Source organism: Xiphophorus maculatus, chromosome 10 (genome assembly GCF_002775205.1).
Source record: "Xiphophorus maculatus strain JP 163 A chromosome 10, X_maculatus-5.0-male, whole genome shotgun sequence".
Lineage (NCBI taxonomy): Eukaryota > Metazoa > Chordata > Actinopteri > Cyprinodontiformes > Poeciliidae > Xiphophorus > Xiphophorus maculatus.
In genome coordinates, this window is record NC_036452.1 from 9959789 (window position 1) to 9974486 (window position 14698).

The following is a 14698-nucleotide window of genomic DNA, read 5'->3' on the forward strand; positions in this document are numbered from 1 at the left end:
TTTTTCCTAGTCTAAATGACTATTTAGTTAATGTCTGAGTTTAAAATCAGCATGTCACTTGTTGATATAAGCAAAGGTTTTGAATAAAAAGGATTAAAAAGAACAAAATTGGACGTTTTATAGCCTACCTTTCTCTCAAACGTCATTTATCTAAAAAATAAGCAACAAAGCATCAATCATTTATATCGATGCATCTTTAAACACTAACCATGCATCTTCTGTATCTATATAAAAATAAATAAATGACTAAGAAAGAAGATATATTTGTAATGATACAGAACTCTGAGTGATAACGTATTGTGTTTTATTATTTTGTTAAAATTAAAAATTGATTCTCTCTCTTTGATTTGAGTGTTGCACAGATTTATATCATAAACTGAAACATTGCATTTGTTTAGTTAAAACTTTTTTAAAAATTTCAACAAAACTAAAAATAGAAATTCCATAATTTCTCCTCAAATTATAAATGACATTTCTTTTAATATTTTTTCTTGCAAATACACTATGCATTTTAAATTTAACTTGCAGAATATAGCCAACTCTATGCTAATGTCTTTTCTAAAGCGTTTACAATCGTCTCGTTTCGACTCCAAACGCAATTAAGAAATAATAATTTGAAGTTCATTTTGACAAAATGTGAAAAGAAAACACCACACCCCCGCCTGCCCTGAACACGACCTGGTGGTCCATAGCACAAGAAGAACCCGGCTGATTGGGTTTCAGTCTCTGCAGAGCAAAGAAGACGGCAGGCAGTACAATACGAGATCTGGGAATCTAGATTCCTGTTCGTCTGGAACCTGGATCTTCCTCCTGCGGAAACCCGACGTCTCACAGGTAAGACACAAGAAACATGAAGGTGTGTGACAGCAATAGTGACCGCCCAAAAGATATACTTGTTTCTACATAATGCAAAAAGTGCTATCTGAAAAGCAAAAACAAAAGATCTAACAAAGCATTTTTGGTCTAGCTTCTAGTACAAATATCTTAGGTCACTTGAAGAAAGACAAAACTAACTTACCAGTAACTTATCAGCAAAACATAGAAGCTTGTTTTAAGTAAATAAATCCTTAATATTGATGACAAACCACTAGCTCCTCTTATAAGAAGAAAACAAAAATACTTGGTAAAATTCTGTGTTTTTGCAGTGTGGATCTAAATTATCAGATAATTTGACATGTTTTGGATGCATCTACATGACCTAGGAAGCAGATTTTAGCATCTCAGTTTTAGAAGAGAAACTAAAAATAAGTAATAGCCGCATTATCATGACTGGTTTAATCTATTTTGAAATGGAGTTCCGTTATTTTAACCAAATGAGATGTTGATTGGGGACTTTTTTCACCTCGTCTTACACTGTGAGGAATGCGGTGGAGTTTTTAGTCTGCGCAGATGGATGTATCTGGGAATGTGCTGACTGATGCCCTTCCTCCCCAGCTGTCTCCTGCAGATTTATCTGAAGCTAAAACCGGCCGGTTAAGGGGGACAGGAGCGCCTCTTCTCTTTGGAGGTGCTGGTAACTGGACCCACACGGGCCCTCGGTTTCAGCTCCTGTAGCCAGCGCCGTCGCCGGCTCCTTGTTGGCCTCTGTTTCCCCGCAACATCCTGAAAAAAACACCTGTAATCTCCAGCTTTTAATCCTGCCCCCACCGGCTCACATTAATCACAGGGGAGAAGCTGTCTGAGTGCAAATCCAGGAGTGTTTTTGTGTGCTGTACAACATGGACTCATAAAAATAGCTCACATAGGACAGAGTACGCAGCTAGGAAATGAGCTTCAATTACAGAGGATGAAAAGCAATTACATTAACTGCCTCCCTGTAGACGGACCCTTCTGCTTCTTCTTGCGAGCTGGGACTCACCCCCAGCTTTGCATAATTGCTTTCGACCTGTTCAACTGACAGCGACATACCGCTGGAACCGCATCTGAGTGGTTAGTCAAGAGAGATGCAAAGCCGCCACCACAAATTAATGTCCTCAAGGAGACGCGTGGGTCTGGACGCCTTGTTTGAAGTGAGCTTCCCTTGATTAAGGGACCCTCTGAAAGTCTGCTGGGAACCACAACCAACTGAGGCTCATGTGCAACTTCATTATTCGCAGATGGTCAGCAAACTTTTCCTGGATTAGATTTCTCTCCCATCCGTTCAACCTCTTGTTTCTCTTTCTGTGAGGTTCTAAACTATTAAACTATGCCTCACATCCAGTGGCGTCCCCAGAAAATTTGTCGCAGAAAAAGCCGCAGCTTTGTTTGGCTGCAAACAAAGCCGGACAAGGGGAGTAAAAGTTTTAGGAGGGCAAAGCTTAAACAAAAGTTTACTGTTTTATTTATTTATTGTGTTTTACATTTATGATTTCACTGAAGAAGATGACTCTGTTTGCCTTTCTGTGACATGAACATGATTATCTGGGGGGAGGAATAAGGTGGCCAGCATTTTTCAGGACTTATTGCCAGCCTCTGGGGGGCGCCACTGTTTACATCTCACACATTTGACCTACTATTATCAATATTAGAGAGCTACTGTTATTGATTTGACAAGAAATCATCTTATTGAGAAAAACAGAACAAGGGTAAAACAAATTGTTCTGTTGAAGAAATAAATTATTAAATGTAAATGAAGCTCAACACTCAAAGGTAAAGCAAAGAGTTCATCACATTTTTTGCACAAAATTATTCTTAGATAATGATAGTTTAGTCTGGTCAGTTCTGCCTATTTTTAGGACGTCTTGTCACGTTAAATCCAAATAATCTGCTGCTGGCCACGCCTCCCAACTCAATGTTTACATTAACACATGAAAATGGCTGCAAACAAATCCGCTATCATACAACCCTACATCATTGAAAAGCAAAAGTAGGACCTCCTGTACAACCAGCAAGTGCAGCAAGTGGTTTCTAAATGGTAAGTCAATAATAAAACACTTGCCTTTTCCCCAGCAGCCCTTATACAGCAAATACAGCAGTAAAACTAGAAATGTGCAGGAGTTTCGTTTGGTTTGCTAGGTGGTCAGCTGGGCTCGACTGGGGTTGCTAGGTAACGGCTCAATGTAACATAACAATCTGTACGTTTTTAAACAGTTAATTTTCCAGACGCCAGAAAAACTTTAACTTGTTGCCCAAAAATAACTGGGTGGTTTTCTTAAGTTCTTGGTCTGTTGTAAGAAGCAGAAATGGAAGTAAAATGTAAATTTTGTATAATATATAATATAATATCTATCTATCTATCTATCTATCTATCTATCTATCTATCTATCTATCTATCTATCTATCTATCTATCTATCTATCTATCTATCTATCTATCTATCTATCTATCTATCTATCTATCTATCTATCTATCTATCTATCTATCTATCTATCTATCTATCTATCTATCTATCTATCACACAAAATCTTACAATTCTTTTTGCCTAGTTTCTAGTCTTAATACTCTTAAAATAAGACAAAACTAACTTACAAGTAACTTTTAATCAGTATATAGGAGCTTGTTTTAAATCAACAATTCCTAAATATTGATTTGTTTTTATTTTTTTTTGCTGGTTCCACTGAAATTTTGTCACAACAATTAAATTTTTTCATGTTACAAGTTAAATAAACTGCCAGAGGAACTAGTACTTTTTGTTAATTTGTTCTTGTAGAAGAATTATTGACTTAAAAAAAATGTACATCTATATCTTGAAGAAAAGTTAATTGCAAGTTAGTTTTGTTTTAGTGCAAGTGTACTAAGATATTTGCACTAAAAATCAGACAAAAAATACTTTTGCATTTTGTATCCATCTATCTATGCATCCCGAGTCTCACTACTTGAAAATAAATTTCTGAAATTAAATACCCTTTCACTGATATTCTGATTCAGGGAGATGCACCTGACATTTGATCTAAAAAAGAAAAACAAACAAAATGTCAAAAACATTGCTCTGCTTTGTCTTTCAGCTATGCCTCTCTCAAGCTCTGCCCCTTCTAACAAGAGGAAGAAGGCCAGCAAGATCATCACTGACCTTTCCCACATCAGCCAGAATGGTAAAGCCTGCGGTAGTCACATAAAGCAAACAGTCATGCATTTAAACATGCTGCTTAATCGGGACGCTTTCAAAATCCTCCTTTACCTGCTGCGACTTCATTACACGCTCGACTGAAGAACAAATCTTCTGCATTCGTTTGCCGTCTGCCCTGTCAGCATGTTGCAGAGCGAACTGCGTGGGTGTGAATCATTGTATGAGGTTGCATGATACCATGATTAAACACACACACACACACACACACACATGCCCACACACACACTTAAGTGTTCCTGGTGGTAACAGGATAGCCAGCATGCATGTGGAATCTCCTGGAGGGTGGCGGGTCGTTATCGGATGGCAAGGCGGCCACAAATCTGTCACCCTAACAGACAACACAGAATAGCACATGTTGACTGTGCACTCATTTTATTAGTGTGAATATAATTACATTAAGCTGTAAAACTATAGCAAAAAAAAGTTAACATTGGGTCAAACTGAATTTAGCATTCCCCTGCTAATATTAGATCTCTTTCTACTTGCTGTTCTTTGCTTTGTTCAGCTACATTGGCTGTGTTTGGTGGTTTATTCCTGTATTTCGTCCAAAATGACTCAGAAGTTTCCCATCCTGCAGGAATGGTCCTTCAGAAACAGAATGCTTAATGCAGCTCTTTCTGCCAGACCCACCAGTGGGTCCATCTGTTCAAACTCAAGCTGTGCATCCTTCAAATGGTTCAAACACAAAGTGCATTATTTCTATTAGGGGAAACACCAAGATTTTTTTTCTTCTAATTGTACTGGGTAAATCTTTATGAGGCTTTTTTTATTGACATCTATGGTTGTGTCACCTGTAAAAGATGGACTGAAGCAGAATTTCAAAGTACTCTGGCTATACTAATGCTGATTTTTGGTAAGTTTTTTAAAAAATTATGTAACTTCAAAACAACTTTGATTGGTCCACATTATCCTGCTGCAGGTACTCTATCAGATGCACAAAGGTGCGTGATTAACAAGTGAACTGTCTGAGGAGTGAACAGCCGCTCCATCCACTAAAGGATAAAAATGTGTTAACTAATGGATAAATGGATGCATTCACTTGGGTTTTTTCTCCTCTAGTTATTAAATTAGTGATGATCTGAGGTCAACTTAGCTTGTAGGACTTACACAACACATAAATCTCTATGTTTTTCATGCAAATCTTCAAAAGAACTTTAAATAATTCAAAACTAACTCACAAGCACCTTTTTAGCAAAATAAAGAGCTTGTTTTAAGCAAACAATGCCTTAATATTGATGAAACATTACTAGTTCCACTGGCAGATTATTTCACTTGAGACAATTTTCCCACATTTTAAGTCAATAAATTTTCCAGTGAAAATAGTAATTTTTCATCAACATAAAAGGAGTTATTTGCTTAAAGCAATCTTCTATATTTTGCTGAAAAGTTACTTATAAATCAGTTTTGTCTTATTTCAATTGTGCTAATAGGCCTGTCACAATAACAAATTGTGCTAGACAATAAATTGTCCCGGAGCTTATTGCGATAAACGATACCATTGTTGTTTTGAGAACATTTTCAAGTAATATAATTTCAATAATGACATGAAAATGCAAGAACACATTCTCAAAGACGAATTAACTTTAAATTTTACTTTACATTTAAACACTGGAACTGGGAGAAGTTTGGAAAATACAAAATAAACATAGAAAACAACAGAAACAAGATATAAAATATATTATAAAGTCTCTGTAAACCAAATTATCTTTCAAAAAAAGGGATAGTTGAGTCCAAAACTCCAGATTGAAGACTTTTATCAGTCAGTCTTTGGCAAAAAGAGAAAAACAATAAATCAAGCAAATGAAAATTATTGAGTTTCTTCTAATTTTTTATGCAATTAACTGATTTATTGTTTATTGTAACAGGCCTATGTGCTTATATATCTGCACTAGAAACTAGACTAAAAATACTTGGTGTTTTTTTATTTGTGCAGTAGATACTCTAAGGTAAAATCTGCTGTCTGAATGCGATTGACCGCCTTGCACCCATGGTTACATCTGCCATTCAACAATCTGCCGAGGTCTCTCCCTGTTTGTCTCATTTTTTCCGGTTCCGGTCCGTCTGCTGTCCCATCTGCAGCTACATCTGTATCCTACCGGTTTGTTTTCAGTCAGTCATTCGGCAGCTAATCCTGCTTATCCCTTATTTTGCTCCAGTTAATACCAACACATCTCTCCATCATCCCCTCTGCCTTTTCCATCACATAACTCTCTCCCACTATCTGCTGTCCGTCTGTCCGGTCCTGCCTCTTCTCCGTCTGCTCGGTTTCTTCCCAGTCACCGCTACTTTCTCGTTCTTCTCAAACAACACTAATAAATATCCCAGTGGGAGACTTGGCTCTGCTCGGCATCCTCAATATTTCTTTTCCATATATACAAACTTAACACACAACAGCCGGCACAAGCCTGATTTATGATGCGCCGCTAACAGCTCTCCGCGGCTCTGCAATGCCAACTTTCAGCTTTATAGACGAGTCTGCGTGAGAGAGGAAGGCGGGAGGACAGGAGTTTGTGGCTGGACTCCAGGTGTTATGAGTGATATCAGGGTTTACATGGTGGATGAGGAGCGTGCTTTTATGAGGAGTAAAATCCATCACAGCTCTCCATCCAGAGTAGCAGAGAGGAGAGGCCATGCGTGTTATGAGGAATTCCCTTCACAAACAAACTAAAAGCTGCTCTGACATTCCCCCACTGCACACTTGTTCTATAATGCCTTGACCTGCTGACCCCTAAAACGCCCCGGAGGCATGAGACCACACAACAGGTTCACACTCCAGGTCACTACTGAGAGTACAGCCAAGTATAGCCTACTGCTAAAAACACATTTATTAGTGGCTAGTACCCTCACTTCGCACTTAAAGTACCGTATTTTCCAGACTATAGAGCGCACCTTACTATAAGCCACATCTATGAAGTTTAAAGAAAACACAAAAAAAACCTGGAAACGTACATATTTAAGCCGCACCGGGCCATAAATAAAAGCATGATGTCAAAATAAAAGCATGATGAGCCGTGCCGCTTCATGGGTTATTGTATTTGATCGCATCAGAGGAGTATTTGTCTTCAGCAGTGGCCGAAATAAAAGGAACCTTTCATAGTTCATGTATATTAACGGTTTTGATGATGGGACTCATCAACATGTAATGTTTGTTATTGGTTTTCTCAATGGTTGATTGTGGTATATTTTGTGATTTTATATTTGTGTGTTTTTTATTATGTAAAACACTTTGAAACTGCATTGTTGCTGAAATGTGCTACACGAATAAACTTATTTGAAATGGAGCCAGCAAGAGGAAAAAATCTGACATCTGGGAAAACTTGAGATGATCATTCACAAGGTTCTTTTTACAATTTCAGATTACTATTGCTACTGGATGGAAAACTGATCAAGACTGCAGTATAAAATAAGTCATGAATTATCTTCAAAATTAAACACTTCATAATTTACATTTTAAATAGCAGCAAAACTAGTTTCCACATAACTGATGGGACTGAATGTCTAACAAAAATGAACATTGTTTACCTTTAAAAATGAAACATAACCAGAAAATAAAAATTTGACTTTGTTGTAGGTTAAAATATCAATATGTGGGTTTCACACAATTTTATTTATCTAATGTTTACAAATTAAATATTTGATAAAAGATAAGGTGAGGTAATCTTATTTATATGGCACATTTTTAACAACAAGGCAGTTCAAATTGCTTTACATGAATTAGAAGGAAGCACAAATAAAACAAACCAAATGAAAGATAAATAGACAAATATGTAGTTCTATGAAAACATAGAACTACACGTAGGTTCCCCATGTTTAATAAGAATAAGTAGTCCTTAATTTATAAGCTAATAGGGGTTTTTCTGGATTCTAGATCTGATCAAATTAGATGTTGGTTCTCCATGTTTGATTCTATACAGTAGTAATTTCTAAGTTTGTTATAGATTTGTAATCTAACAGGAGTTTTTCTAGGTCTTATTAGTTTAATGCTAAATGTTGATCTAAGGTAATTAGTAGTTTCTACTCATAGAAACTAATATGAAATTCTCTGGATTCTAAATTTGTTCTAATTCCTGGGGATTAAGTGAACCTTTTCAAATAAAAGTCATACAATCCAAGCGTTAATATTCTCAATATTTCTCTTTTTAAACTTCAGACAGACTGCAGAGTTAGTCTATTTATTTGAAAATTTCTGATCTTTTAAGCTGAAATATAATTCTGGATTAAGCATAGACAAACAAAAATGTTCAAATCTGCTGATTTCATACGTACCTTTTCCCCAGAGAGCGCAATTTTCGTCTTCCTTTCTCATCCCGACAGAGGACGAGCTGGACCCGAACGCTGCTCAATTCGACCTGGGCACCAAGATCAAGACGCCGAAGGACGTGATGCTGGAGGAGCTTTCCCTGATGAAGAACAAGGGCTCCAAGATGTTCAGGATGAGGCAGCAGAGAGTTGAGAGGTTCATCGTGAGCAACGAGAACATGGTGGGGCTTCAAACATCGAACGGATCTCCTCTTGTGTTGAGTTCAGGAGCTTCTATCGGCTGTTTCTGTCTTCCAGCAGAACCTCCAGAATCTGCTGATGTCTCCGCCTCCTGTTCCACCAAAACCAGAGAAGCCAAAAGAAGAAAGTAGGTTCAGACTGCAACAAATTATTATTTCAGTTATCAATTAATTAACTGATTAATTGGACAAAAAAGTAGCAGATTCTATAGTTTTCTTTTAACCACTTAATGCTACTTTATACAATACCAGAAATGTATTAAAAGGTGGAAATAAATAACTCTATTCCTTTTTTTAATTAAGAAAATAAACATTTTATTGGCTAAAATGCAGTAACATGGTATTTCTTTAGTGAATTTGAACAGGGTAAAGCTAAAACTACGCCACTTGAGGAGTTCTAGGTAAAACATATTTGCAGACAAATGTTTTTTTTTTTTATCTTAAATGCAAAATATGTATATATGTTGTACAGTTTTGACTTAAATACTGCTCTGAAAATAGATTTTTTTTCAGTAAATGGCCTATTTCTGATTCTATATGCTCTAGTTAACAATTAATCAATTACTAAAATTGTTTCAATAACTGATCCATCACAAATTAATCCAATTCAGTCCTAGTTTGGATATATGAGCTTTTCATGTATGTTATTTCTAAACTTTGCAAATCTCAGAGGTGGAAGAGGCAGTAGATAATCTGGAAAAGGCAAAGAGGAGGAAGGAGTATGTTCGCACCTACATATCGCCATGGGAACGAGCCATGACGGACGAGGAACTGAAAGCCACCATGAAGTCTTGCATGCCAGGACCCATCCATATTCACCCAGACCTGCCTCAGTACAAAAGCTTCAACAGGTACAAACATGATCTAAAATAAACGACCAGGTTCAAAGGTCGTTGTGCTTTAAAGTTTAAACCGTTTCATATAGGAATTATTCTGCATTTTAACTGTCAGAGGATGTAAAAGTATGCAGAGGTTTCAGTGTATGTGGTTTCAAAAATGTGCAAGACCCCAAAAATGGAAGAAAAAAAAAAAGATTTCAAGTGAAACATCAAATAATGAGACTTATTGACGATTACAGCTCTCAGCTACTGAAAGCTCAAAATTCAGTTTTTGAAAATAAATGAAATAAAACCACAAAAAAGCTGTTTAATAGAGGAATATGGTCTACACCGTCATCAAGCCATTTGTTCTCAGAGTGCTGTATTCAAGCATATTAATGGAAAGCTTAGTGAAAGAAAAATTTATAAAAAGGTGCAAAGTAACACAGAAAACTGCAGCCTGGACTGGGTTGTGAAGCAAAGTTATTTTAAGAGTTTATGGGCCATTCACAAGCAAAATTGGGCAGTAAGTAATTACATTTACTTGAATACCTTTTTGGAAAAAATGTACTTTTAGGAAAACGTTTGCTACACTGAAGTGTCGCTACTCTTGAGTAAAATGTTTGCATATTTTACCCACAATGATTAATTTCACCGAATGAAGAAAAAACTTAATGAACCAAATATTCACCAGACATAGACACACACCTGCAGCTTTTGTTAAAAATTCATAAGTTTTATATGGAAAGAAATTTATTTTTTAAAACTTTTCTTTTGCCAGATATTGTTACTTTGTAATTATGTTATTTTTAAGAATTATTTTCATTTATTTTGATCCTTAAAATACAAAAAATGTCTACTTAACTTCCTATTTTCAGTACTCAAGTCGCCTTTTTACCAAATACCTTTTCACTCTTGCTTGAGTGATTTCTTTGCGTCTACTTTTTATTTTAACCGAGGTAAAAATATGTTGTAGTGCTACTCTTGCTTGAGAACAATTTTTGGATACACTACCCACCTCTGTTCACATTTTAGCTGAATTCAGACCATGAAAAGTCTGATATAAACTGATGTAACTACTTCTTGTACTAAGCCACATCAGAACCAGAAACAACGTCTTCATCTGTTCCTTTATCTGTACAAACTTTGCAAGAAAAGACAAATTAGCTTTTTTTCCCTCTCTCTCTCTCTCTTCCCAGGACGGCGCTGCCATACGGCGGCATCGAAAAGGCGTCCAAGCTGCTGACCTTCGAGCTCCCGGAGGTCAGCGCTGCCGTTGAGGAGCAGGAGCCTCTCCCGACCCTTCAGGCCGACATCCGTTCAAGACCCTCGTTCAACCGCACACCCATCGGCTGGGTCTGCAGCGACGGCAGCTCGCATGTCCAGCCGGACGTGGAGGTCCCCTACGACGGCGAGACGGACGACCTGTGAAGACACATGTAGACACGAGCATATTTACAGTCCAAGACTTCTTCACACACAAAGAAAGCTCTTCTGGGATTCATGTCAGACAGACTGATAACTTCAGCTCTGTCAGCCCTGCTGAGGTGCATCTATTAAACACACAACTTTAACTGATTGGAAACAAAAATTGTGAGCCTTTGGTGACGCTTACACTCTTCGCTGTTAATCAGCTAATGTCAGACCTGGGTGAATAGCAGTAGATTTGCATGCTGTAATCTTAAAATAACGTAAATATGCAATAAATGTCCCCCTTTACAGAATGTCTGGTTTCTGTTCACCCCACACTGACTTTAGTTGTGGCAAAATTAATTACAGTACAATGAGTAGAACTGAAATCTCATTCATTTCTCCCCTCCTCAGTCAGGCGAGATCAAAAGGTATCTTTGAAACTAAATATTTTATTTGGACAATCATTTCTGATCTTGGTAAAGACATCTGCAGCACTAATTTGTTGTTGAAAGAAAATGGGTGTAAAACAGCATGCAAAGCACAGATCTATACAGCTATCCGCACTTTCATTAGCAATGTAAATTCACATTGCATTCAGTGGGGAAAAAACACAAACATCATCCCTTAAATTTATGAACGATATTCTCTAAATTGGCCAGAGTTCAAAAACTTAATTATAATCCATAGCCTCTTATTTCCCAGGGGTGTATACATACATTGTGTCACAAAGGGTTTTTTCTCTAAGCCACTCTTCAAAATGGGAAAGACATGAGAAAATGTTATCCAAGTAAGGCAAATGTGTGTTCAAGCCACAAACAAAATGTTATTTTTGATCTACTTTCTACTGCAAATATCTTACTACACATGAAATAAGACAAAATTGACTTACAAGTAACTCTAATATGAAGATACGAAAACTAGTTTTAAGTCAATAATTCCTTAATACTGATGAAAAAGTTTTAGATATAAGTGAAATAATCCATCAGTGAAACTACTCAGTGCCTATTTTAAGCTCTTGTCAGAAGGAGCTGTTTTAGAGTGTCTTGTCACTTTAAATCCAGATAAACTGCTGCTGGATACGGTCCCACAACTGACACATGAAAATGGCTGCAAACACATGTGCAATGACACAACCTTATATATTTGAAAAGCAGAAGTAGAGCCTCCTGCACCACCAACAAGAATGCAGCAAGTTGTTTCTAAACGGTAAGTCAACTCAGAACAGACATTGTACAGCAGTAAATTAAGTGGACTAAACATGCAGTAGCTCTGCTTGGGTTGCTAGGTGACAGGACTGGGCTTGGCTGGCGTTGCTAGGTAACTGCGCAGCGCCATTTGATTGTGATTTTTTTGAAACTGCACTTTTTCCAGACACCACAAAACATTATATTGTTGCCAAAAAATGTCTGGGTGTTTTTTTAAAACCAGTTAACACCCAAATGAAAGTATAAAAATGTGCAAAATGTGAACTTTGTGTAACAAGTCCCATTTAAGTCTGAATTGTGATTGTGATTGCACGTGTCCCTCTCAAGTGACATTAAATTTAGTTCTTTTTTTAACGTTTAAAGACTTTGAAGACCTCACACTAGAAATAAGGAGGCCTCAGGGAACAATGTCTGACTTTTACCACAGCAGTACTCTCCCGTCAGCTAATAATGAAGAAAAGAAACAATGTCCTTTAGTGTCTTCCAGGCTCCCTGGTGGCCCGGCAGATTTCCAGCATCGGTCACCTCTGGTGCTGGTGTCAGCACAACGCTCAACGATTCAGACAGATAATTAAACTAAGACCTCAGGTACAGCTCCCTCTCTAAAGCAAAGAGCTTATGTTTTTTATGACTAAAAATCTATAAGCAGCACCTTAATATTCATCCCCATCTAAATAAAATCCATTGTCGTCTATTGCCTTCAGAAGTACATCAGTGAACAAACAGCATAATTAGGATCAAGCAACACAGCAGACAGGACAGAAAGGAGAAGTTAGCCTATTAGATTTGATAAGGAACTGGACGGAGTTTAAAATGGACCAATCCTGGAAGCAAAAACAGCGTTAAAATCCTCCTGGTCAAAGTTTGGCACCCAAAAACAACATTCACGCTCCATCAAATCAGATTTAACTGAAGCTATTTTACCAGAAGGATGAGAAAAATAATTATAATCTGCGATAAAATATGTAGTGACATTCAGGTTGTGCAGTTCAAGTCTCATTTAAGGCGGTAAAACATTTTGGGTTCCTTCTTGCTGGATTTTATTTGATATCTGCCATCTTTATGCTTTCATTTCTTCCTTAGGTGTAAATTTCACCTCTTCTGTCACATTTCTATTTAGTTTTAAAAAAAAAATCCTTATAGTGTCTTAATCAGAGCAGTATTCTTCAAGAATCTAAAAAGCTTTTTCTTTGCATCAACTTTGTTTAACTGAATAACCACACAAATTCCCAGTAACTTGCAAACATGAGTAAGATTATTAATGTAATTTAAAAACTTATTAACAACAGAAAAGGTTTGCAAAGTAAAATATTTCATAAAATGCAGCTAAAAAGGCTCATTTAAAGACAATAAACAAAGCTATTCACTCACCTGTCCTGGATTTAGGATCTGAACAAAGGTATGAGCATTTGGTGAATAAACAAAGAAACAAAAATAATTTAGATTATTTTGCTAGTTTGTATATTTAGGTGTTTTTTTTTTAGTTATAATTTTATTCTAAGTTTGTTTTATGTTAGCATAAGCTCTCCCTGAACCTAAATATCAATCTGTAGAGAAGACAGCTAAAAAAAAAAATCTTAAATGCCATCCTGTCTCCTCTGTCACCATCTATATTTATATTTACTTATGCTACCTAGAACTACAAGGAGACGCAACAACTTTAAAAACATATGCTTGGACGTAAACTGTAGCCTAATGCTACTACAAACAAACAAACAAACAAACTCGGGAGAGTATGTGCAGCAAAGTTACAACAGAAATGTTTAAACTAAAGCACTATGAATAATTTTAGATTAAAAAAAGAGTAAATTATGAGTATGTTTAAAGGACAAGTAGTCTTAGCCAGTTTATCACATACTCCAAAATGTGTTGCATGTAGAATCTCAGCTAAAAATAGTTACACAATCTTGATTAATGTTATTTATAAAACATATTGAAATCTGTATTTCCTCCCACTAAACAGTCATGCTTATACTACATAAAATCCCAAGAAAATCTACTGACGTTTGTGGATATAATCACCTGTAGAGTTTACCTGACACTATTCATATTTGTTTTTCAATCTTCTATAAGGTCCATTTGTTATGGCTGTGAAAAACGTTTTCTCCCACACCTCCAGCGCTACATTTAGTCTGTGCCACCATGACCTCTCACCTGCTCTATGAATAACTTGTGGCGCTATAAGTGGCGCTGGCTCGTCTCCAGATACAGATATGAAGCAGATGTCTTCTGCGTGTAGCTGCCAGCAGGTTACAGCCGAGTGCGGAGAGAAAAAACTGCAGAAGAAGAGACGTGATTGTGCTCCGACAGGTAAGGCCAGGGGGGCATGACATCATCAGCACAGGAGAGCGCGTTTCACACTCTATGGCAGGCTGTTGTGATATTTAGTCAATGCCCGATCTTGCGCTTTCTTCATTTAAAGTTCAAAATTAGATTCTAGCAAGTCCTTAATGATTACTGATGATTACTAATGATGGTTACATGACATTATTTTTTTGTTTGTAATGCTACAAAATGTAGAAAACTTCTATTGTTATGAATATTTTTTCAAAGCGTGTGCACTGGTAACCCTGTCATTCACGATTCTTATCCCTTTGCTTTTTCTTGAGGAAAAACATCAAGTCTTCTCCTTATATATACTGATAGTTCCATAATTTATAAGAATCACTGAAGCTTTCATGATGGACTATAAAAAGAGATCATATGCAACCTTTTAGCT

General features: G+C 36.8%; 1 protein-coding gene across 2 annotated transcripts; it reads left to right on the forward strand.

The window, feature by feature from the left end:
* Positions 1-705: 705 nt before the first annotated feature.
* On the forward strand, positions 706-11085 carry LOC102234744 (myozenin-1-like). Of its 2 annotated transcripts, none has more exons than XM_023340639.1 (6): positions 706-834; positions 3923-4009; positions 8359-8525; positions 8602-8671; positions 9214-9394; positions 10561-11085. In XM_023340639.1, the coding sequence occupies exons 2-6, from the start codon at positions 3925-3927 to the stop codon at positions 10790-10792; spliced, it is 735 nt and encodes a 244-aa protein (XP_023196407.1). In that variant the 5' UTR covers positions 706-834; positions 3923-3924; the 3' UTR covers positions 10793-11085. The 2 variants fall into 2 exon arrangements, with proteins under 2 accessions (XP_023196407.1, XP_023196408.1); XM_023340640.1 differs by having other exon boundaries at positions 707-834; positions 8605-8671.
* Positions 11086-14698: the final 3613 nt, after the last annotated feature.

Excerpts from the sequence above, each read along its gene's own strand:
- LOC102234744 (XM_023340639.1), top strand. The coding sequence starts at position 3,925 with ATGCCTCTCTCAAGCTCTGCCCCTTCTAACAAGAGGAAGAAGGCCAGC. Across the intron at positions 4,010-8,358 it reads TTCCCACATCAGCCAGAATG|AGGACGAGCTGGACCCGAAC; the intron begins GTAAAGCCTGCG and ends TCATCCCGACAG. Across the intron at positions 9,395-10,560 it reads CAGTACAAAAGCTTCAACAG|GACGGCGCTGCCATACGGCG; the intron begins GTACAAACATGA and ends CTCTCTTCCCAG.